This window comes from Mauremys reevesii, linkage group 8 (assembly GCF_016161935.1).
Source record: "Mauremys reevesii isolate NIE-2019 linkage group 8, ASM1616193v1, whole genome shotgun sequence".
Lineage (NCBI taxonomy): Eukaryota > Metazoa > Chordata > Testudines > Geoemydidae > Mauremys > Mauremys reevesii.
In genome coordinates, this window is record NC_052630.1 from 88,719,078 (window position 1) to 88,742,834 (window position 23,757).

At 41.5% G+C, this 23,757-nt stretch overlaps 1 protein-coding gene across 12 annotated transcripts in view; it reads right to left on the reverse strand.

The window, feature by feature from the left end:
• The window catches only part of LRRC7 (leucine rich repeat containing 7), a 345,675-nt gene that overhangs the window by 58,648 nt on the left and 263,270 nt on the right, over positions 1-23,757 (reverse strand). For 11 of the 12 annotated variants that reach the window (XM_039484896.1, XM_039484891.1, XM_039484895.1 and 8 more), the window contains 5 exons: positions 22,862-22,986; positions 12,084-12,284; positions 3,762-3,873; positions 3,337-3,517; positions 756-2,427 (listed from right to left, as the gene is read on the reverse strand). In XM_039484896.1, coding sequence (XP_039340830.1) covers positions 756-2,427; positions 3,337-3,517; positions 3,762-3,873; positions 12,084-12,284; positions 22,862-22,986 — 2,291 coding nt within the window. Of the gene's footprint in view, positions 1-755; positions 2,428-3,336; positions 3,518-3,761; positions 3,874-12,083; positions 12,285-22,861; positions 22,987-23,757 lie in introns of those variants that run through there. The other variant, XR_005583710.1, reaches the window with a different exon arrangement.

The window sequence follows — 23,757 nt, forward strand, 5'->3', positions numbered from 1 at the left end:
CCTAGACAATTTTAAAATTATTTTTGAAATTATGGGGCAAGATTCTGATCTTGGTTAGTAGCATAATTCAATTAACTTACACCAGTGGGATATAAGAGTTATGCTCATTAAATTTACAACAGCAACAAACTAAGCTAGGATTTGAAACCATTGGCCACTGGTGCCCTTCTTGGGTATCCCAGACACCTTGTTGTGGCTAACTGCACTAATGGACTCAGAATGGATTTCTTTTCTACAGGTTTACGTTGACAGTAATTCCATCCAGATCATCTACTCTCAATCTTATTTCTATTCTCTGAATTTGTTTTTAAAATTCTTTCTACTTATTGTATGGGTAAAAGTTTAGAGATATCATTTTGGGAAATTGAAAAACAGGAGAGTTGAGATTTTTCCACTAAGATTCAGTCCTTTCTAGTTTTATTTCAGAACCTTCTACTATGGCTGATACTGCTCTTTGATAGTAATTATGGTTGTAGTGTTTCAGACAGTCCCGAAGTAGTAACTAAATGAAGCAGGTTTTTTGGTACCAAACAGTTTTATACATAAGCCTCCATAAATCATTTACCCCAGAACCCCCAATACTAATTGATTATATATCTTACGTCAACAAAATCCTTCACAGATGAGTTCCCCATAACACAAATACAGGGAATCTCAGAATCAGAAATTTGTATATTCACTGCTGTACATGCACATACTTAGAAATATTAAAATATAAAACTAGAGCATTAATTCCAGAGAAATGCCAAACATACCCTGTCTAACCTTCTAGCTTCTATATGTCTAAGTAGCTGTTGTCTCCAGTCTGCAGGCATTTTAGCACAGCTCTCATTTCCCTTCACAGGGGTAGGCCTTGTCTTTATATCACTGTTATCTGAAGGCTTGTCACCATAGTTACCCAAGTTATAGTCCGATGGTATCTTTTCCAATAGAGCTGCCATTGTAGGCCGAGCTGAAACTGGCCTAGTCTGAGATGTACCATAACTCTCTGTACTGTAGCTTCTTGCAGACAATGGCCTCCTTTGTGTAAGGTTTTTAACTGGAAAACTTCCAGACTGGGCTTTCACTTCTTGATATGAAGGGTGTTCATCTTCATACCTGCCATTTCTTTTGAGGAACTGGGTTTCAGACACTGAGATACTGCTTTGGCGTTCCATAGCTGCTCTATACTGAGGTCTGCTATACCTATCACTCTGAGGCAGTTCGTGAGGTTCGCTTACTCTTCTATACATTTCAGTGGAGCTTGCCAATGAATCAGCTCTTCTCAAAAATCCTGACCTTGATCCCTGGGTTGAGAATTGAGCATTAACAGCCTCCTCATTAACTGAAGGCTGAGAGAATGAAAACATGTGCTCCATGGGGGGATAGCCTCTATAGGCTCTTGGACTAACCAAATCCTTGGCAATGTTTTTACTCTGCTGGGGAACATATTCTGGATTGTGTTGAAAAGGTGGTGGTATCCTCTTTTCTGCTTTAACTTCCACTGCTCCTTGAGGGTTGAAGCTTTGGTCAAACTGATAGACTTTTTTGGTAACAGAAGGCTTTTGCTGCTGCTGTACCTTAACACTTCCATAACTCAGCAACTCATCATCTAGCATTGGTACAGACTGGCTACGAGACATACTAGACATACCATGCTCCTGCCCTATCATTTTATCTAGTCTTTCATGGGTTCCTGCATTGTCATTACGGGATGCATAGTTTTCTAATGGAATATTATAAACTTTATATGTACCAATGTCTATCTCATCAATACTTTGTGACTTCTTAAATTTACTAGTTTTTAAATCTCTCATCATTGGGGAAAGCCTCTCTGTACTCTTGCTCATTGCAATAACACTTTTAGAAGACTCTGGACGGCAATGAATATGTGAAAAGACATTACTAAGACTTCTGTTAGCATTTGAATCATGATACTCCCAGGCTACTCCTGGAGAAAAAGTGCTAGCTGCTTCAGGAGATTCTTTGATATGATCTTTCCTTTCAGGCAAAGGGCTGGTGGTGGGGGTGCTCTCCAGTTTAGAAGGAAAAGCTGTCCTATCTTCAAAAGGACTTGGAGTTCTGGTCCAATTCTGCCAAGGATTGGAAGGAGGCACTTCTGATTCAGGTGCGTTTCTGAGTGTAGGCTGTTCAAGTTCCAGGGGAATGCCAACTATCCTGTCTTGTCTAATTAAAGGCCTACGTCCATGAGCAGATGTGCTTCTAGATTTAGCGCATAAGAGAGGGTTAGTGCTAGGATTCTCCACTGTGCTCTCCTCTGCAACAAACCCTGTGTTATCATAGTGTGGGGTATCATTCCAGCTGTCAGCAAAAGTGTCACTCATTGGATGCCTATCATTGCGCTGCTGCAGATTTCCCACTGGAGCAGACTCTAGCTGGCTGAGTAATGGCTTTGTCTCCAGAGGCTGTGGAAAAGACTGCACAAGCCTGCAAAAAGTAAAAATAAAATGCAATGAAAACTATCCCGGTCTCTGTTACAATAAGTGAGCAATCTGCAGAAAGAAGTTCTTACAAAACATCCTTATGTTTTCTCATGTATATCTAGCCCTTTGGATTAATTACAATATATATAAATTATGCCAGTGCTTTGTCATGAAATCTGGCATTTTCTAACTTTTGAGGGCTTAGCTTTTCAACTTAAATAACTTTTAATTTTTTTCTGTATGTAATATAACTTATTTTTCGGCAAAGTGGGTAACTCTGTACATAATAATTCAGCTATAAAAGCCTCTGATGTCATAAATCCAGGAATTAACACAATTCCAGGCTGAAAAACAAAGCTTCTGAAAATTTGGTGCATGATGGCCCTGATCCTCTTGTCCAGTTGGACAGCTTTGTGCTTTTGCAGCAATGCAATGGCATCCCCATAAAGCAAGCTTAACCTGCCTGTGGAGGATTCCGCATGTGTAGGACACATTTTGGTGGCAAAGAACTGCTGTAGCAGTTTCTATTTTGTGTTGCCAGTGTAGGGGCATGGCTGGGGTAGAGAAGAAGTGACTCAGTATCCCTATGCCCTGGCAATCTCCAGCTGCTAGAATAGTCCCCTTGAGGCTGTTGATAGCCAGTGAAAATTAAAGCAGCTTTCAGGCTTCTTATTTGTGCAGGGGTCCTCTCAGGACAAACTGAGGGCTGGGGGTTACAAGCATTCTGCCAATCCTAAGGTGTGCCAAGCACTCCTCAGCTGCAGCTCAGGATCTAGGATTATTGTGTGCAAACTTTATAGCATAGCAATTTACTATGCACTTTCAGTATGTGTTTATTTCACTTTAGAAAATATAACAGAGAACCTGACTCTACACTTCACCAGAGAATCAGACCCAGTAAACATATACACACCTGTTACCCCACAGAGAATTATTCACTGCTTCTTTGGCAGTTGTTTGCAAGGACCCCATTTTAACACGAGCATTAGAGGACCCTGAGGAAGCTTGGGAAGGTGAGTAGTCTGAGTAAGTGCCTGAGGAAACACTGTTATTGAGACAGTGGATTTTATCTGCTTCAGATTCATCTGTTGATTCTGAAATAAAATAGAACAAGCATTATGTGGGGTTGGAGCATTCAGAAACTAAACATTCCGGAAAAATAAATGTTCACACTGTTATTATGCATATATTTAAAAACATGTTTGTAAGATATCTGCAAATCAGAGTGTAGTATCCAATACATTCCAGCACAATGTATTACTTCTAGCTCATCTGTCTAGCTGCATGCATTAAACATGCCTTCACTGAACACCTTTGGGAGTCAAGATACTGTAGTACCTTTCTTTTCTTTACCCAGAAGAACAAGTTTGGGTTGGTACAAGGGAGCCTCAGCCATTGAAGGGCGAAGTTCTCCTATCCTCATGTCATTAGCAGGGTGTCCAAAGGAATCCTGAGACAGAGAGAGAGAATAATACCAAAGTATAAAATAAAATTATAGTAAGGTGGACTTGCAAAAGGCAATGAAGAAACAGCTGCATTTGTCATGAACATGGAACTACATAAACCCAGGCACAGACAGTATCATTCTAATCATGCTGAATTTGTCACTCTAGAATTCTACTTATTCATAAAATATTTTAACAAAGCAGTAATATTATGATAAGAGTGTGTTTATTCTGAACATGCAGATGAGCTAGATAGAACTTATGAGATGTGTCAAGACCACACACACATTCTTGATGGAGTAAAGGTTACAAAAATGTAAAATTTAAGTAGAAACGAATGAAAATTTAGAAAAAACTATTCACTTATTGAAGAATTAAGTTCTACTCATTCGTTTGTTCTGATTACAATGGGACAGATCTTTACAAATTCAACTGTCCCTACATCTGCACTGAACCAAAAAGCTATCTTGGCTCCAAAATAATTTTCTATGAACTTAGGCTAATAATAATGTCAACCCTGTGTTTTGAGAGTAAATGCTAATCTGGCTGAACTTCAAAAGGTTTCCTACATAATGCAAGGAGCAAACAAGATGTGTGCTGCTAAAATCCACGCTGCAAAGAATTAGACCAGTAAGTCATTTGTTTCTGTTTTTAAACAAAACATGTGCTTTTATTGGTTGAAATATGTGTTCTGACACTTTTGGTTAATTATGACTTGAAAGCTTATTTTAGAAATCATAGTTTGCAGCTCTCTTTAATAGAAAAATTCATATTAGGATTAAACTGAAAAACATTTTTAAAATCAAAAGTCACTAGGTTCACAGAATTTAAACAATAATGTAAAGAAAATTTGGGGTTGGAAAAGCAGGGAGAACTTTGAATGGTCTGATAGAACCCCAAAGATTCTGACTCATCTCTGATCTACTTATAAAACCCTTGTTTTATAATACCTAGCATTTACATATTTATTTTTCATACATAATCTCAAAGAATTTTACCAAGATAGGTAGGCACTATTATCCCAACACTCAGATAAGGAAACTGAGGCACAGAAAGGTAAGTGACTTGCCCCAGGTCACACAGTGAATCAACGACAGAGCCAGGAATAGAACCCAGGTCCCCTAGTCCACCACTATAGTCATCCATGGTGCCCCCTTAAGTGTTGTTTCTGATATTGTATGAGTTGGATGAAACCTTGTTATGGGGTTGCGGTTCATAGGTGCGAATTCACCCTTCAGTTAACATAACTGTAAGCATCAGACAAAAGGAGTGCATGAACCCACCCAGGAGCTTTTGCTGAGTTTTGTTTTGGGCAAGTGTGTGTATGGGAAGACAGGACACAAAGAAACTGAGAAGGAATGAGAGAGAGAAGGCCTGCACACACAGAAGGGAGCTATTGAAAGTATGATAGCTGTCCCTGGAAGAAGCCTGGGGAAAGGTTTTTGGGTCAGGAGTGCAGGCTGGAAAGAATGCTCCTGGTGCTATGAGCAAAAGAAGCTGTTTCGTGCTATTTCATTCCTTCTGTAGTCAGACACAGATGACTTCGTACATTCTTTGTAAATAAACAAAACAGCATAAAGAAATATCTGATTACCACCAATTTCTACTCCCAACTGGTACACCAATGGGACCCCAAACTTTGACTTGCCACTTGGGTCAAAAGGGGCAACAACACTTTGATTTTAGGGGCTGATAAGGAAAAGTAAGGGGAATTAACTCAATGGATTTCCTAGAGACTCTGCCCTTTTGCCTTCCTAGTACTGAAATAAATTCAAATTGAGTCCTTAGATTGTGTTAAGATTGAACCCATTTAATTTAAAAAGTAAAGTAATATATGGTTGGGGGGCCTTCTCAGTTGTTCCCAGCTGGATGTGGCTCCTCTTTTACAGCTGTCATTTCCAGCATCAGATTCTTTGTCCACAGCTCAACCATAAAACTGTCTTGTTAAGTCAACAACCCAACCTCCGATCAGAAATGCTCTAGACTCATCCATTCGTTCATTATCACTCACCCAGCAGCTGCTACTGCTTGATGATCTCTCACTTCACTCAGAACTGTTTTAGCACAATTTATCCCTTTGTTTTTCATATCCAACCAGACAGTTGCTGCTTCCCTACTTGAGAAGCTTTATGATTCCATATATGTAACTGAGCCCAAATGCTGCACTGTCTGACATCTCCAATCTGACTGATTTTCTGTACTAACCAGCTATCAGATATGCTCTGAAAACACCAAGAAAGAGGAAGAAGGGAAGTGAGATAGTGGCTTGAACCATGGAGGGGTAATTAAAATTAGGGAATCACAGAACAGGGCAGCTAAATGAAAGGAATGGAGATATGAAAAGGGATCATTCTCTGTATTTCTCCTTCTCTTCCCTTCCCATCATGACATGGACATGGCTCAGGTGTGAGGAGGAGACTGCCCATGGAGACCTTCTGAAGGACACAAGGTGGGAAGGGAGATAATGGAAAACACACTATCTAGAGGAGTTACGGGGGGGATCCAAGCCTTAGGGGAGACCTTGGGGAAGGCAGCTGATGGAACACAGCCATAAGGGGCACTCTGATGGAACACAGGCTCTGGGGGATTGTCTTGTGGGGGGTACCCAGCCTCAAGGATCAGGAAGGCTGGTGTGGGACACAGCTTTGGTGAGACACGTGGATGGTAGATGAGTTAAGGGGACGATAGATTCAGAAAAGACCTTCTGGGAAGGGTGGACACAGGTTGGAGGAAGAGGGGATGATAGTATCGGTCATGGGGAGAAGAATGAACATTTGGTGGAGAAGACTTGGTAGCAGAGAGAGAGGGAGAGAATGAGAGGTGTTAGAAGGAAGAGGGCGGAAAAATTGGCATTTATAAGTAGGAGTGATGGAGGGCATGTTGTGGGAAGAGAGGTGGTTTGAGCCTTGCTGGAGGTATACTTGTAGCTGAGCACTTCTGCTACAGAAGGTGGAGCGGGGTTGAGGCACTATGAGACTCTGTCCCCCCAGCCTTTGTTGGCAAAGTTATTCCATCAATAGTGAGTTAAATGACTTTGTGGAGAAGATGAAAGAAAGGAAAGAGGTGCAATATTCGAAAACACAATTTCATTAATTAAAAATGAAACCATGTTATTATTGCTCTTATTTTCATAGTTTTATAAGATGTATACTTTATTAATTGCTTTTAGTAACATGAGTGAAAGCAAAAATCAGTGAGAGGATTGCCACAAATACAGTCCTTTGAGAGTACTATTATACTTCTGTAGTAATATTTTAACATTTTTGCCTTACATGTAGTTATACCTTCTCAAAATTCCTTAGATTCCTTATCAGTCAGTTTAGTCAGTCCCTCAGTGTTGGCTAAACAAATATATATATTTGTTTCTTATGCAATCTCCATATTTATTGTAATATATTCAAGACCTCAAATTATTTTGATACACCAGTTACAGTTCCTTTATACTATTTTGTATAAAAATACACTATATAAAATATACTATATTTCCTATACAATATAATAAATACACACACAACTTAAAGCTGGCCATTATTTAATAACATTTTGCCAATGCATCAGTCAGTTTCCACCCCAATATACAAACTTATCATCCAATGTCTTTTTGAAAAAGTACGTGTGTAGCATTCTCAAGTTGTGATATACTGTAATGTTTGAAGCACAGAGCATGTTAAGTTTCTTATTGTACCTCTGAACATTCTGTATGTTCTTCTTTCTTCTTCCTGTTTGAGATTTCCAAAGTCAAGTTATGAATGTTGTCTGAATCAGACAGGTGGCTTTTTTGGAATGCTTGATTTTCTATTCCTTGGTCCTGGTCTACACTACGCGTTTAAACCGGTTTTAGGAGCGTTAAACCGATTTAACGCCACACCCGTCCACACTAAGAGGCCCTTTATATCGATACAAAGGTCTCTTTAAACCAGTTTCTGTACTCCTCCCTAACGAGAGGAGTAGCGCTAATATCGGTATTACCATATCGGTTTAGGGTTAGTGTGGCCGCAAATCGATGGTATTGGCCTCCGGGCAGTATCCCACAGTGCACCACTGACCGCTCTGGACAGCAATCTGAACTCGGATGCAGTGGCCAGGTAGACAGGAAAAGCCACGCGAACTTTTGAATATAATTTCCTGTTTGCCAAGCGTGGAGCTCCGATCAGCCCGGGTGGCGATGCAGTCCGAAATCAAAATCCAAAAAGATCTCCAGCATGGACCGTACGGATGTGATCGCTGTATGGGCAGGCAAATCTGTTCTATCAGAGCTCTGTTACAGAAGACGAAATTCCAAAGCATTTTAAAAAAATCTCCAGACAGACGCCATAGCAGGGACTCAGCACACTGCTGCGTGACAAGCGTAACGGAAAGCCAAAGAATCAAACGGACGCTCACGGAGGGAGGGGGGACTGAGGACTCAAGTTATCCCACAGTTCCTGCAGTCTCCGAAAAGCATTTGCATTCTTGGCTGAGCTCCAAATGCCTGTAGGGTCAAATGCATTGTCCGCGGTGGTTCAGGGCATAGCTCGTCAATTTACAGCCCCCACCCACCCCCAGAAGTAAAAGGGAAAAAAATTGTCTCTTGACTCTTCTAAATGTCACCCTATGTCTACTGAATGCTGCTGGTACACGCGATGCTGCGGCACTCAATTGCAGTATCCTCTTTCCCCCTCACTGGTGGTAGATGGTGCAATATAACTGGTAACCGTCCTCATCATCAGCCTTGTGGCAGATGGTGCTGCACAATAGGACTGGTACCTGTCCTCATCATCAGCCCGTGAGTGCTCCTGGCTGGCCTCAGGTAAGGTCGGCCGGGGGTGCCTGGGTAAAAAACTCCAGGTCATTCCCAGTAGATGGTACAGAACGGCTGGTAACCATCTTCATTGTAGCAATAGGGGGCTGAGCTCCATCAGCCCCCGCCCTTCATGTGTAAAGAAAAGATTCTGTACTGCCTGGACTATCATAGCAGCGGGATGCTGAGCTCCTCTCCCCCACACTGCTTAATGTCCTGTCTGGACTATCAAAGCAGCTGGAGGCTGCCTTCCCCTCATTTTATCTCACTAACAAGTCACTGTTTCTTATTCCTGCATTCTTTATTACTTCATCACACAAATGGGGGGACACTGCAACGGTAGCCCAGGAAGGCTGGGGGAGGAGGGAATCAACAGGCGGGGTTGTTGCAGGGGCACCCCCTGTGAATGGCATGCAGCTCATCATTTCGGCGGGATCTGACATGGAGGGGCTGTGCTCTCTGGTTCTCTGATACACTGCTTCTCTAGTACACTTGCCCCATATTCTAGGCAGGACTGATTCTATTTTTAGATACCATAAAGGAGGGATTGACTCAGGAAGTCATTCCCATTTTTGTCTTTTGCGCCCCCAGCTGATCTCAGCCAGGGGCACCCATGATAGCAGCAGACGGTGCAATATGACTGGTAGCCATCTCTGCTTGTCTTTTGCGCCCCCGGCCGATCTCAGCCAGGGGCACCTATGACAGCAGCAGAGGATACAGCACAAAAGGACTGGTAACCGTCATCTCATAGCCAATTTACAAGGGTATGGTAGATGGTACAGAACAGCTGATAACCATCTCTGCTATCATGCAAAAGCAAATGAATGCTGCTGTGTAGCGCTGCTGAATCGCCTCTATCAGCGGCATCTATTACACATACGGTGACAGTGACAAGAGGCAAAACAGGCTCCATGGTTGCCATGCTATGGCGTCTGCCAGGGCAATCCAGGGAAAAAGGCTGCGAAATGATTGTCTGCCGTTGCTTTCCCGGAGGAAGGAATGAGTGACGACATTTACCCAGAACCACCTGCGACAATGATTTTTGCCCCATCAGGCACTGGGATCTCAACCCAGAATTCCAAGGGGCAGGGGAGACTGCGAGAACTATGGGATAGCTATGGAATAGCTACCCACAGTGAAACGCTCCAGAAATCGATGGTAGCCTCGGACCGTGGATGCACACTACCGAATTAATGTGCTTAGTGTGGCCGCGTGCACTCGATTTTATACAATCTGTTTTACTAAACCGGTTTATGTAAAATCGGAATAATCCCGTAGTATAGACGTACCCTTGGTCTACACTACAGAGTTAGGTCAACGTAAGCTGCCTTACATTGACTTAATTGTGTCAGTGTCTACACTACAGCCTTGCTCCCACCAATGCAAATGCCCTACTACATCAATATAATAATTCCACTTTCACAAGAGGCATAGGGATTAGCTCGGTGTAGTTAGGGCAACACAGTGTCCATGTAGACACTGTTATTTACATTGGCTGTTGGCGGTCATACTTGTCAATTTCACAGCTCCCAGCAGGAACCGTGAAATTGAAAAGAAAGACTGTTAGGCTCCCTGCTATGAACCCTGCACCCAGCTCACAGTTCGGGCTGTCACCCTGGGGCGAGTGGGGAGCTCCAGCTAAAGCTCGGCTGTCCCCCCGGCTCCTGGCTCCCCGCTGGGCTGCCGTCCAGGATGCCCACTTCAGGCTGGGCTGCCACCCAGGCTCCTGGCTCCCCGCTGAGAGCCCTGCTGACCGCCCACTCCCAGCCAGGCTGCCACCCAGCTCCCCAGCCCCCACTGGGCTACCGCCCAGGCTCCCCGGTTCTTGCCCCTCGCCAGGCTGCCACCTGGGCACTCTGCTTCCCACTGGGAGCCCAGCTGCTACCTGGGCTCCCGGCTCCTGGACCAGGTGCCACCCCGGCTCCAGGCTCCTTGCTGTTCAAAGCTAGATGATACAATACAAATTTATCTAGTTGATGAGAACAAAATGGCACAAATACCGTGACTGAAGGAACAGGATTGTAACAACATTTGGTAAAAGTTAAATGATTAGAATGTATTTCAGAGAGTTAAAAGAAACAACATTTGGATTCAAGGACTTTAAAGAAAACAGAAAATTATTTGATTTTGAATACTCTGATCAAAGTACCCAGCTGAAGCAGTACCTAGGTTTTGTGAACATTTGTGGAAGCAGTACCAAGGGAAAACAATAGTGCTAAAGTGTGCTTTAATAAGAACAAGCCCAAAAGAAATGGAAATATTCTCACTGTAAGTGAAACACACATGGCAGTGCAACGAGTGGAACAATGATTACTAGGACTATTGGATGTGTGAAAACAACCCAATCTGCAGTGGTACATGCACAATGGGTGAAGACAAATTAATGTAATTACACAGCAACAGCTGGCCACAGGGTGGTACCTTTCAAGGATAATGCATCAATTGTAACAGTTAAATTACAAAGAGGTGAAAAGAAAATTTGATAAAGATTGAATGACTTTGTTTTCTAATTTATTTTCTTTTTAAAATTTGGGTTTTGTAGGGGCTTCCAAAAGTGTGTCAGGTGCTTTCCATGGATCTCTCCAGGTATGTTATAAAATGATCACTAAGTACTACAAGCATCATCACAGCTGTAATTTGTGGGTTTAATTGTAATTAATTGGTTTTAAAAAGAGGCTAAATTCAGACTTTGTATAAGTGAGTAAATGTCCACTGAGATCAAAGGAACTGACCCTACTTACACGAGCTCTGAATTTGGCTCCATATAGCTAGTAAATTTTGGAAATAACTTCCAACAATGTTCATGCTAGAATTGTAGCCTTTTACCATATAAGGACTTACCTTCTCTTGGTAAGTATCTATTTTTTAAGGAGCAGGTTCCGCAACTCACTCACAATGAATAGTACCTTACTTCATAAGTAGTCCAACTGACATCTATGAGACTTCTTCAGTAAATACTATTCAATGGGCCTGACAAAGTTCATTGAAGTCAATGGAAAGACTTTTGTTGACTTCAGTAACCTTAGGATCAGACTCAATGTGAGTAAAAGGCAGAATCTTGCCCTAAATCATTAGATTTGTTATTACATATCCTCATAAATGTCTTCTTGATTCAGATATGACTGAGATGTAAATTATTATATGGTCTATTCTGCTACTGCTATGTATATTTCACTGCCATTAACATTTAGGAGAGTTACAGACACACATGAACAGCAGAATAGCTCCTTATATCAAATCCGATTGAAAATTGAGAAAATGAGTCTCAACTAATTTTAGAGAAAAACTAGGAAAAATTAATCTGATTCGAATAAAAAAGTTAAAACCAGAAACAATTGCCTATGATTTTAAGATCAGACATAAAACAATGTCACGTAATGGAGCCAGGTTAAAACCCACCTTGAGCTCTTGAAAGTAACAATCTTGTAATATTACCTCCACTGAAATCTCCTTTGTTGCCATAGGCCACTTGTGCTCATACTTTTCTTTCATAATTTGCTCACTGTTGGCAGCTGGTGTTGAGTTCTCAGGCCTCACTCCATGGCTTGTTTTGCCCACCAGATTTTGTACAGATTTTACCATGTTCTTTAAATCTTCTGGGTATGGAGTTGGATAACGTTTTAGATTTATTTCAACCTAAACATTTATAAAAAGAATTAAAGCACAAATATGAAATAAAAATAACATGCAAGTTAAATCTATGGTTACAGTACTATGGATAAGTACATAATATACAAGCAGTGAATTAAAATATTTGAGAAATGTGCTACATATATTTGTCATTATGAGCTGAGCTGTGTGAAAAACTGATTTTTCAGTTCAGTGGCTGAGTGTTTTGTTTCATTTGACATCATTATTTTTACCTTTAAAAATAATTAAACGGAAGCGAAATTCAAACAGCAGTTTCAATCAAAAAATCAAAATGATTCGTTTTAAAAATGTCAAAATTAAACTCATTTCTTTTTCGCTGAAACAATTTAGCAAATTCAACATTAATTCACAAAGCTTTGTTTAAAAATTTTCACCCACATCTAATCATGAGTCGTTTTCAAAGTCTGTGGGCTGGAATCTATTTCAGTTATACTAATGTTAATCTAAGGTATAACTCCTCTGATGTCAATTACAGATCAGAATCTTTCCCTGTATGTTCAATTTTTTACCACGTAAGAATACTGAGGTTCAGATTCTACTTTCAGATCAAGATCACTATCAGATCAGATCACATTCTGTTCTTAATGACATCTGTGAAAATCCAGAATAATTTTCCTATATTCAGTGGAGTTATTTTAGATTTACATCAGAATAACTGATAGCAAAATATAACTCATTGTGGAACTATTTGTCCCTTGATAGGTACATGTAGCTTGCACTGATGTCAATGAGATCTATTCTTATGCATAAACAAAAACAGGAGAATAAATCCTTATTGACTTAGCAGTGAGTCACACTAGTCTTTAAGGTGCCACAAGTACTCCTGTTTTTTTTACTGAATAGTACCTTACTCCTGATAGTCCTGTATAGACCTGTTGATTTCCTGTACTACTCGTGTGACTCAGGGTGGCATAACTAAGTCTTTAAAGATATACATAATAGAATCTTATTTTTGATCAGTAGAAAATTTTATAAGTAGAAAATATATCGGAGGTCCCCAAATGCAGCAGACATCTGTTGATATGCATGTCCTAGAAATTCAAAAACATGACTGATTTGAAAACTAAAAGCTATGGGAACTAACATTCAGTTCTTTACTATAATAAAGTATATATTAAAGATGGTATGTTTTGATATGCTCTTTAATACAAAATGTAAATGTATGATTACTATATTACAAGTTAATATGGAACTCCCACAGGAAAAAGAAATTGGAAATGATGTGTAAAATATAACCTTGGTGAAGCTTTGGTTGATTTACAGTTGAAAGAAATAATATTTATATGTGGCCTAATTATGCATTTGATTTACCACAAAATCTGGGCCATGATTTAAAAGCAAGAATACAATATAACCTTGCTTCTTCTGCACTGCACAGTAAAGAGCATCATTTAAACCAAAGTATAGAATACTTGTCCTGCACAGTATGTCTTATTTTAAAAAGTGCAGTTTATTCAAGTGAAACATCACTATTGAAACACATTCATATTGCACTGAAATAGATATTCAAGCTGTGCTTGTAATATATATAAGTATAAATATGATATGACGAAATACTTTTAAATGCACTGGAAACAGTTTATTTCAAAAGATGGAGAAAGCACTAGAGGAGAGGTTGTTCTTGATTTGATTTGACAAACAGGGAGGAACTGGTTGAGAATTTGAAACTGGAAGGCAGCATGGGTGAAAGTAATCATGAAATGATTGAGTTCATGATTCTAATGAATAGTAGGAGAGAAAATGAAGGAGAATAAAGAATGGATTTCAAGAAGACAGGCTTTAGCATAATCAGGGAGTTGGTAGGTAAGATCCCATGGGAAGCAAGTCTATGGGAAAAAAAAGTTTGAGGGAGTTGGCAGTTTTTCAAAGAGACATTATTATGTGCACAGAAGCAAACTATCCCACTGCATAGGGAAGATAGGAAGTATGGCAAGAGATCACCCTGGGTTAAAATCAGGATATCTTTGATAATCTAAAACTCAAAAAAGAATCCTGCAAAAAGTGGAAACTAGGTCAAATTACGAAGGATGAATATTAAATAAAAGCCAATACAAGCATGTAGGGACAAAATTAGAAAGGCCAAGGCATAAAATGAGATTAAATGAGTTAGAGACATAAAAAATAACAAGATGACATTCTATAAATACATCAGAAGCAAGAGGAAGATCAAGGCCCATTACTTAATGAGGGGGGAAAGACAATAACAGAACATGTGGAAATGATAGTACTAAATGATTTTTTTGTTTCAGTTTTCACCAAAAGGTTAGTAGTGATCAGACATCTAACATAGTGAATGCCAGTGAAAATGAGGCAGGATCTCAGGTTAAAATAGGGAAAGACCAAGTTAAAAATTACTTAGATAAATTAGATGTCTTCAAGTCAAGGAGCTGACTGAGGTGATATCTGACCCATTAGCAATTATTTTCAAAAATTCATGGAAGACAGGAGACATTCCAGAGGATTGAAATAGGGCAAATATAGTGCCAATCTATAAAAAGGGGAATAAGGATAACCCAGGGAATTACAGACCAATTAGCTGAACTTCAGTACCCAGAAAGATAATGGAGCAAATAATAGAGCAATCAGTTTTCAGACACCTAGAAGATAGTAAGTAACAGTCAACATGGATTTGTCAAGAACAAATCATGTCAAACCAATCTAACAGCTTTCTTTGACAGAGTAACAAGCCTTGTGGATGGGGGGGGGAAGTGGTAGATGTGGTATACCTTGACTTTTGATACCATGTTGTATGAACTCTCATAAACAAACTAGGGAAATATAGCCTAGATTGAACTACTGTAAGTGGGTGCATAACTGGTTGAAAAATCATTCCCAGAGAGTAGTTATCAGTGGTTCACAGTCAAGCTGGAAGGGCATCTTGAGTGGGGTCCCACAGGGATTGGTCCTGGATCCAGTTCTGTTCAAAATCTTCATAAATGATGAAGACAATGGAACAGAGAGTACACTTACAAAGTTTGCGGATAATACCAAGCTGAGAGGGGTTGCAAGTGTTTTGGAAGATAGGATTAACATTCAAAATGACCTGGACAAATTGGAGAAATGGTCTGAAGTAAATAGGATGAAATTCAATCTGGACAAATGCCAAGTACTCCTCTTAGGAGAGATCAATCAATTGCACACATACAAAATGGGAAATGACTGCTTAGGAAGGAGTACTGCAGAAAGATCTGGGGGTCATAGTGGATCACAAGCTAAACATGAGCCAACAGTATAACACTGTTGCAAAAAATGCAAACAGCATTCTGGGATGTACTTGCAGGAGTGTTGTAAGTAAGACACGAGAAGTAATTGTTCTACTCTACTCTGCACTGATAAGTGCTCAACTGGAGTATTGTGTCCAGTTCTGAGTGCCACATTCAGGAAAGATGTGGACAAAGTCCAGAAGGAGTGTACAGGGAGATCTTGGTGGATCAGCAAATTGCTTGGACCACTACCAGTAGCTGGAATATTGATTATCATGCTTATTGCAAAAACAGTCAAGTCAGTAGGCCTTAGCATAACTAAGCCAGGAGGCGAGTAGATTTGAGTGATCACAAGAAGGGAGCCTTTCCTTGCATCCTTCCTGATAAGATTTCTGTTGAAATTGCGGAGGAATGTACTTTTAGAAAATAGGAAGCTTATCTATATTTGCCCTCTGGGTTGTGTTTCTCAGGATGCTCAAGCATACAGACTTTGCAAAAATACATCCGTCTAATTAGTGATCTGAGGAAACCTCTGGTAAAACCTTTCCTTAAGTTTTTTGATTGACATTTTATTGTTATACTAACACAATAAATAAGAGTGGAGAAGTTTGGGATAGTTGGATCACTTTGTGGACACATCTTAGGACCCCACTAGCAGACGAAAGATTGGCCATTGGACGAATCATGGCACTCAAAAACTGCTCCAGACTCTGGTAATTATTGAGGGTTGTGGTGTTTTACTAACCTGTTGCGGATATGTGTCAGTGCTTAAGACTAAATAAAGTGTAGCTTTAAGTAAGAGCACTCTTGTATTGTACTGCTGGTGTCAACCATTATTAGTCAGATTGCTGTGTCCCCACTGATTTATTTCCTGCCACTGCCTCACCAAGAGTAAAGTTACCAAGAACTTTGGATTCGGAAAACCCCGGGTAACAGGAGAGCAATGAAAATAATTAAATGTCTAGAAAACCTGACCTAGGAGGGAAGATTGAAAAAAATGGGTTTGTTTAGTCTGGAGAAGAGAAGATTGAGGGGGGAACATGATAATAGTTTTCAAGTACATAAAAGGTTGTTACAAGGAGGAGGGTGAAAAATTGTTCTAGTTAACCTCTGAGGATAGGACAAGAAGCAATGGGCTCAAATTGCAGCAAGGGAAATTTAGGTTGGAGATTTGGAAAACGTCTTTAACTGTCAGGGTACCTAAGCACTGTAACAAATTGCCTAGGGAGGTTGTGGAATCTCCATCATCGGAGGTTTTTAAGAACAGGTTAGACAAACACCTATCAGGAACGGTCTAGTCATTACTTATTCTTGCCTCAAGTGCAGGGGACTGGACTGACCTATTGAGATCCCTTCCAGTCCTACACTTCTCTGAGTCTATGAATGCTATAACCTGAAAAGGACAATGCCAGTATTCAGTTATGGAAAGGAAATAGCATATGATGGAATTTAGATTTCCTCACCTCTTAGAGCTGGAAGTCAAGATTTCGATTGCTATCATCTCTATTATTAACATTTGAAAATTCCTAGTACCCTAACATTAACATAGTAGTTTTTGTATATATAAAAGTATGTAGCTCTTTCCAAATGCTTTGTTCTAATTTAACTAAGTGCATGAACACCATCCAAGTAACAGTAGTAATAATGCTGTGAACATTTTCTGTACAATCATGTTATAGTTATTTGCATCATACACAATGTTAAAAAATAGTTCTGAAAATTCTTTAGGAAACATTACAAACATAAATAAAGACAAAGAAGGTCCTTTGTATTGTAATGGCAACTCTTTTATTTTACTGGCAATTTTCTATACTATTGTATTTCTTTTAACAATTGTAACCAAATTATATTTATGTCACACTGTATTTTTAGAATTAGAAGTAATATTCTACTATACAAAGCTAATAGGACTACAAATTCTTCACATTACGAAGCAGTCATACTATGTTAATACAAGAATGGTATTCTGTTCCAGCTCATTTCTAAATTATTAGTATAGGTCAATAGTGCAGTTTTTGGTTTTTTGAACTGATAATATACTAATGGATAAAACTGGCATTTTAATCCACTATTCACTGGGTTTTGTATTTGTACTGAACCAGAAAACTGTAATCAATCTACTGTAAGATTTCAGTGTAACCTATTAATTATGAGTGCATGATTTTTTAAGTCAATTTATTTTCTATTTAACATCAAATAAATAGTGGACTAGAGTGTATTTAATCTGGTCACAACCAAGTGGAAGAGAACTCATAATAAAACAAAAGAAAAAAAAGTCTGAAGAAAATTGAAGCTCCAAACGTAAAATACGAAGAGTAACTATAATTTTATTACGTTTTTGTGTTTTATTTTTTAGAATTTAAAAAGCTGTGATTTTATTGTTACTCATAAGACATTATCTCAGATGTCATTTTCCAATTTGGGTCTCTTACAGTAGTGGTCAAGACTTACAATGGTGAAGTATTTAGTCTGTAATAATTCACTGACACTATGTTGGAAGTAGAAATTTTTGTCCCCACCTGAAAACAGATGGAACTGATGATGCTCTCACACCCATGAAAATAAAAAACAAGTCCTATGAAAATGCTGGAGTTACAGTCATTTAAAACTCATACTCAGGCCCAGAAAATGGTCCCTGCTCTCTATATAGAGTGCACAAACTGTGAGGATGCTCTTTGCACTCTCCATTTCTTGAACACTTATGGCTAGGGACAACATGGCTATTTGTATTTTGAGATATCATTTGATAAAGGAAATTAATTATTATTTACATTTTATGTGATCCCTAAAGGCTATAAGGTAGTGAAAGGAACTGTGTAGCAGGAGTGGGAGAGTGGGGGAAGATTCTGCCTCATGAGTTACCTACTCAGGGCTATGGCTAAGTGCTCCAAAACAGCATCTAATCCTGTGTGCTAAAAGCTCAGAAGCATTTCCACTGGGCAAAGTAAATAGCCCTGGTGGAAGCTTTCTGTTGCTTAGCAAGACCTGTCAAACCTGATCTGAGCAGGCCAGTTCCTTGGAGTTCAGCCATGCAGCATCCATGCCATCAGGAACAGGGAGGCGAGGTTTGGGTGAAGCAACCTGCCATGGTCTTCTGAAGTCAAGTTTCGATGGAGTGGGAGCGTGAGTGGGGCTGCCACTGAGAGGTCCAAAAGTATGCCGAACCAATGGTGGTGTGGCCACACCAGTGCTATCAGGATAACCGTCACCTTGCCCAATTTGATTTTTAGGAGCACCTTGTGAACCAAGGCGATTGGAGGAAAGGTGTACAGCAGATGATCTGCTCACTAGAGCAGGAAGGCATCGGAGAGGGAGCCTGAGCTGTGCCTGTGCGGCAAACAGAACTAATGGCATTTCCTGCTCTTCTTGGTGGTGAAGAGGTCAACCTGGGAAGGCCCCCCACCTCTGGAAGATGACACTGACGACCTCCGGGTGAAGAGACCACTTGTGGTGAGAGGAAAAGACTCTGCTGAGGTGATCTACCAGTATGTTTCAGGCTCCTGGGAGATGCATCCCCTCAAGGTGAATGGCATGTTTCACACAGAAGTCCCACATCCAGAAGACAGCACAAAGCTGAAGATCAAGCCGCTCCCTGCTTGTTGGTGTAAAACACGGATGCGGTGTTGTCTGTCAAGACCTATACCATTTGGTCTGAGATGTGGGGAAGTAACACTTGGCAAGCTAAGCGTACCACCCTGAGTTCCCTGACATTTATATGTAGGGAGAGTTCTTCTTGGGACTAGAGCCCTGGGTCCTGAGGTTGCAGAGGTGGGCTCCCCACCCTATGTCTGACATGTCCGAGACTAAAGTGACCGAGAGTTGAGAGACAGTAAAGGGTATCCTCTTTATTACTGATCCTTGGTCTTTCCACCAGGTCATGGAAGTTAGGACCAGAAATGGGACTGTGAGCACTGAATCTAAGTGCTGCCTGCTTAGGGAGTAGACTGATACCAGCCACATTTAGAGGGGGCTGAAGTGAATACTGTACCAGCAGGAAGGCTCTGACTTGGAATGAGTCAAGCACTGCCTCGATGAACTCTATCCTCTGAACCAGGACCAGAGTTGACTTTTGCTCATTTATCAGCAGGCCCAGCACCTGGAATGTGGCCCAGACTCTACTGATGCTGTGCTGTGCCTGAGCCTGTGACCAACCTTTGATCGCCTTGGTGCTTGAGGAAGACTGATACTACTACTACCACCATACACTTTGTGAAGACCCATGGGGCTGATGATAAGCTGAAGGGAAGACTGGTGAATTGGTAGTCGTGTTGACCCACTACAAACCTGAGACTTTTCTGTGGCCATGGAAGATAGACATGTGAAAATAAGCATCCTTTAAGTTGAGTGTAGCGTACCAGTTTCCTGGATCCAGGGAGGGAATGATGGGAGACCAAGGAGACCATGCAGAACCTCAGTTAACTGAGATATCTGTTGAGGTGATGCAGGCCCATGATGGGCTGTAAACCCCTCTGGCCTTTGGTATTAGGAAATACTGGGAGTTAAACCACTTCCTTCTCAAATCTCAGGGACCTTCCTTTATGGCCCCCACACGTAGGAGGGATTGCACCTTTAGGGCAAGGAGCTGCTCGTGAGAAGAGTCCCTGAGGAGGGACTGGGTTGGGAGGGAAGGGTGGACACAAACTGGAGGATGTAACCAACTGTTACTGTACTGAAGACCCAATGGTTCAATGTTATATATGACCACGCTGGGCTGAAGGGTGACAAGACAAGACAAAAACAAAAGAGGGGCTGGATCCAGAGCTGAGACTGGTATAATACCATCGGGCCACCTTCAAAAGGCCTGCTTGGCCCTACCGGGATATCTATGAGAGCTCAACTAGGAGACGGAAGTGGACAGGAGGGGTTGGCAATGCTTGTAACCTTTCCCTTTTCTTTTGTGGGGCTCCTATCTGGGAAGCGCAACAAATTTGGAAGGTTGCTAAGGTTTAAAGTGCTTTCGGGATGCTGATGGTGTATCAAGTCCTAAGATCGGCAGGGCTGCCCTTGAGTCCTTGAGGCAGTGAAGCTTTGAGTCTCTCTGCTCCGAAAACAGGGAGGAGTCTTCAAAGGGGAGATCCTGTTGAACCTTGTGAGGGAGGTTGGAGGACTGGACCATGAACAATGCCTCATGGTGATTGCAGACACCATAGTCCTGGCAGCTGAGTCTGCCACATCCAGAACAGCCTGGAGGGAGGTCCTGGACACACTCTTGCTCTCCTCCAAGACTGCTATGAACTCCTGTCTTGACTTCTGCAGGAGGGAGTCCCTAAATTTGGACAATGAGTCCTATAGATTAAAATCATACCTCCCCAGCAAAGCCTGCTCTTTGGAAATATGTAACTGGAGGCTGTCTGTTGAATAAACTTTCTGCCCAAAAAGGTCTAGTCTTTTGGCATCTTTATTCTTAGGGCAGGCACTCAAATAATCCTGTCTGTCCTGCTTATTTCCTGCTGACACTACCAGGGACCCTGGGGGAGTGTGAATAAAGGTACATACTCTGCGGGGCAGAGAAGACCAGGTTTGCCACTGTGTTTTGACTGGCTCCATCACTGTTTCATTAACAGGCAAAGCCACTTTGGAGGGGGCAGCTGCCACCAGGATGTTGATCAGGCTGTGTGCTGACACCTTAAGGTCCTCAATCTCCAGACCCAGGTTCACAGTGACTCTTTTCAGGAGGTCTTGATAGGCCCTGAAATTGACCCGAGGGAGTAAGTTACTGGGTCTTGCCATTGCCTCAGCTGGGGATGATGAAGAAGAGGCTTGTACTGGAGGGGGAGCTTCCTCCTCCTCCTCTGCCTCCACTACTTTCATTGGGATCAGTTTTGGAATCAGGGTCTGGTGCCAAGCAGGTAGGGCCGGTAATGCATCTCTCTGAAGCCACTGAGTGTGAGCAGTGAGAAGGGGGCACCAGTATCAGGGAATACTCCCGTGGTTTCAATATGGCCAATGCATTGGCCCTTGGCCCGCTGGCCATGTGCCAGCCAGAGGACCAGTACCAAAAGTCTGCTGGGTACTGGTGGAAAGATTTTGGTGGGGCAAAGAATTCCCCTTTGGACTACGAAGAGGATTCTTCCTGTGGTGACCATAGTGAAACAGAACCCGCTTCTGTCACCAGGTGGTCCCAGCAGTCCCACCAGTGGCAGGTCAGTGACCATTGTGCCAGGATCATGGAAGGCTCTCTCCTATGGGGTGCCAAGGTGGTTGGTCCTGGGAAGGAGCTCTGCACTTCCTACTCTCCCCAGTTTCAAGCTGTCTTGGCTGCCGGTGGTCCCTGCAGGGTTGGAGGAATCAGAAGAGACAGCAGGTCCTTTGCTGCCTGGAATGCCTCCGGTGTTGAAGGAAGCCTAGCACTGCAGCTGCTTCCGGTAGTCGGTGATAGGTCCCAAGCTGGACTCAGAGCTCTAGTCCATTCCCCACTTATCCCTCTTCTGCACAAGAGAGCGCCCTCTCTCAGTGTTTGTTATGCTTCTTCCTCAGCACCGGAGATGGAGAACAGCGCCAAGAAGAGCACGGTGCCGGTGAAGTACTCTGCACGGATGTCAAAGTGCTTGGCGCTGATTCGGGATGGCTTGGTTCTGAGACTTGTCTGAGGGCTACCTCCAGGAGAATGGCCTTCAGTCAAATGTCCCTGTCTTTTCTAGTGCGAGGTCTGAAGTCCCTGCAGATCTGGCACTTATCTTTATTGTAAGATTCCCCCAGACACTTTAGACACTTATAGTGTGGGTCACTCACTAGCATTGGCTTGTCAAAAGAGGCACATGTCTTGAAGCTTGGGGCATGCCCAACACCTGGGGTGAAAAGTCCCTCGATGACAGGGACAACTATTTACACAACTATATATACTAACTCTAAGAACTATATACACTAACTACAGTAACTTAAGAATAAACTGAGAAAGTCGAAACAACTGGAAGGAGAACTTGCCACAGCAAAAAGGATCATTCCAGTAACTGTCATGAGTTGTAAGAAGGAACTGCGGTGTGCAGCTAGTGGTAGTCCTTATATCGGCGCATTGTCACATGACTCCAGAGGGCACTAGAGACAGCCCTGTGGATACCACTAAGGGAAAAGTCTCCAGCAACAGTGCACATGGCATGCACACAACTAGCATGGAATGGACATGAGCAAACACTCAAAGAAGAAACAAAATCTGATAGTCAGGTAACAAGGGCATGAATGGAAACTATTAGTGCATACTTCAGGGAACACCCCCCCCCCTCACTTTTTATTAATGATTATATTTGGTCTCAAACACTCTCTGCAAGTTTAAAAGATAAAAACATGTTAACATGGCATTTGTGTATTGGATCTTTTATCCACAATATATAAAGCAAGAAAAAGTGAAAGCTAACTAGTTACCTTAACTTTTCCTGCATTTTCCTCCTCTTCCTTTTTTTCTTCAAATTCAAAGGCTACAGTCATCCGCTGCTGTCGCTGCTCCTCCCATAAAGTAGGGTTAAAGCTATCGCTGTCTGACTGGAAATCTACAGTTAAAATTCAGGTAATAGGTTAGTAAAACTGCTTTGTAACAGAATGTGTAATTAGTGCACCAAGCAAAACAAATGAAATGTTGTTTATACTCTAAACGACAAAAAACTTATGTTGTGCTGAGGCCTGCACCCCCTTCAGTTTTACACTTAAATCATCCAAAGGGTGTGAAAAGTGACAAAAATTTGTCACAACCTATAAACAAGTTACATAATTTTTAATGTAATAAGGTGAAGTTGAAAGGGGTGGTGCAAACTGGTTGTGTTTGAACTAAATATTGTCAATTATGGCATTTCAAGACTCCGAATGAAGTCACAGGATTGCTTTAGCAGAAGACTAAGATGTATCCCATCTTATTGTAATTTAGGTCAGAATAGGGAGGATGGGAAAGTGGTGGAAACTCACTAGATGAGTGCCTCCTGCTACCAGATCTATGAAAGAGCACAGGCCATCCTCCTGCCTAATGTAAATATCAGACCAAATTCTGCCTTTCATTGGCCCCAGGCAACCCTAATTAAGTGAATTTAGGGTGTTTATACAGTGTGTCAGAAGGCACAATTCTGATCCTCCTCCCCCCAGCATCCCAAAGAAAAAAAAAAAGAAAAGGGAGAACAAATCTCAATCCAGAATTAAGGATTTGGGAAACCTTAGATTTAACATACAAAAAGAGCCTGTTTAGAACCCTTTCAGTATGACTAAACATATACTGCCTTGCATACACTGTTTGTTGTATAAACAACTGTAGCCATTCTCATCCACGGAACCAT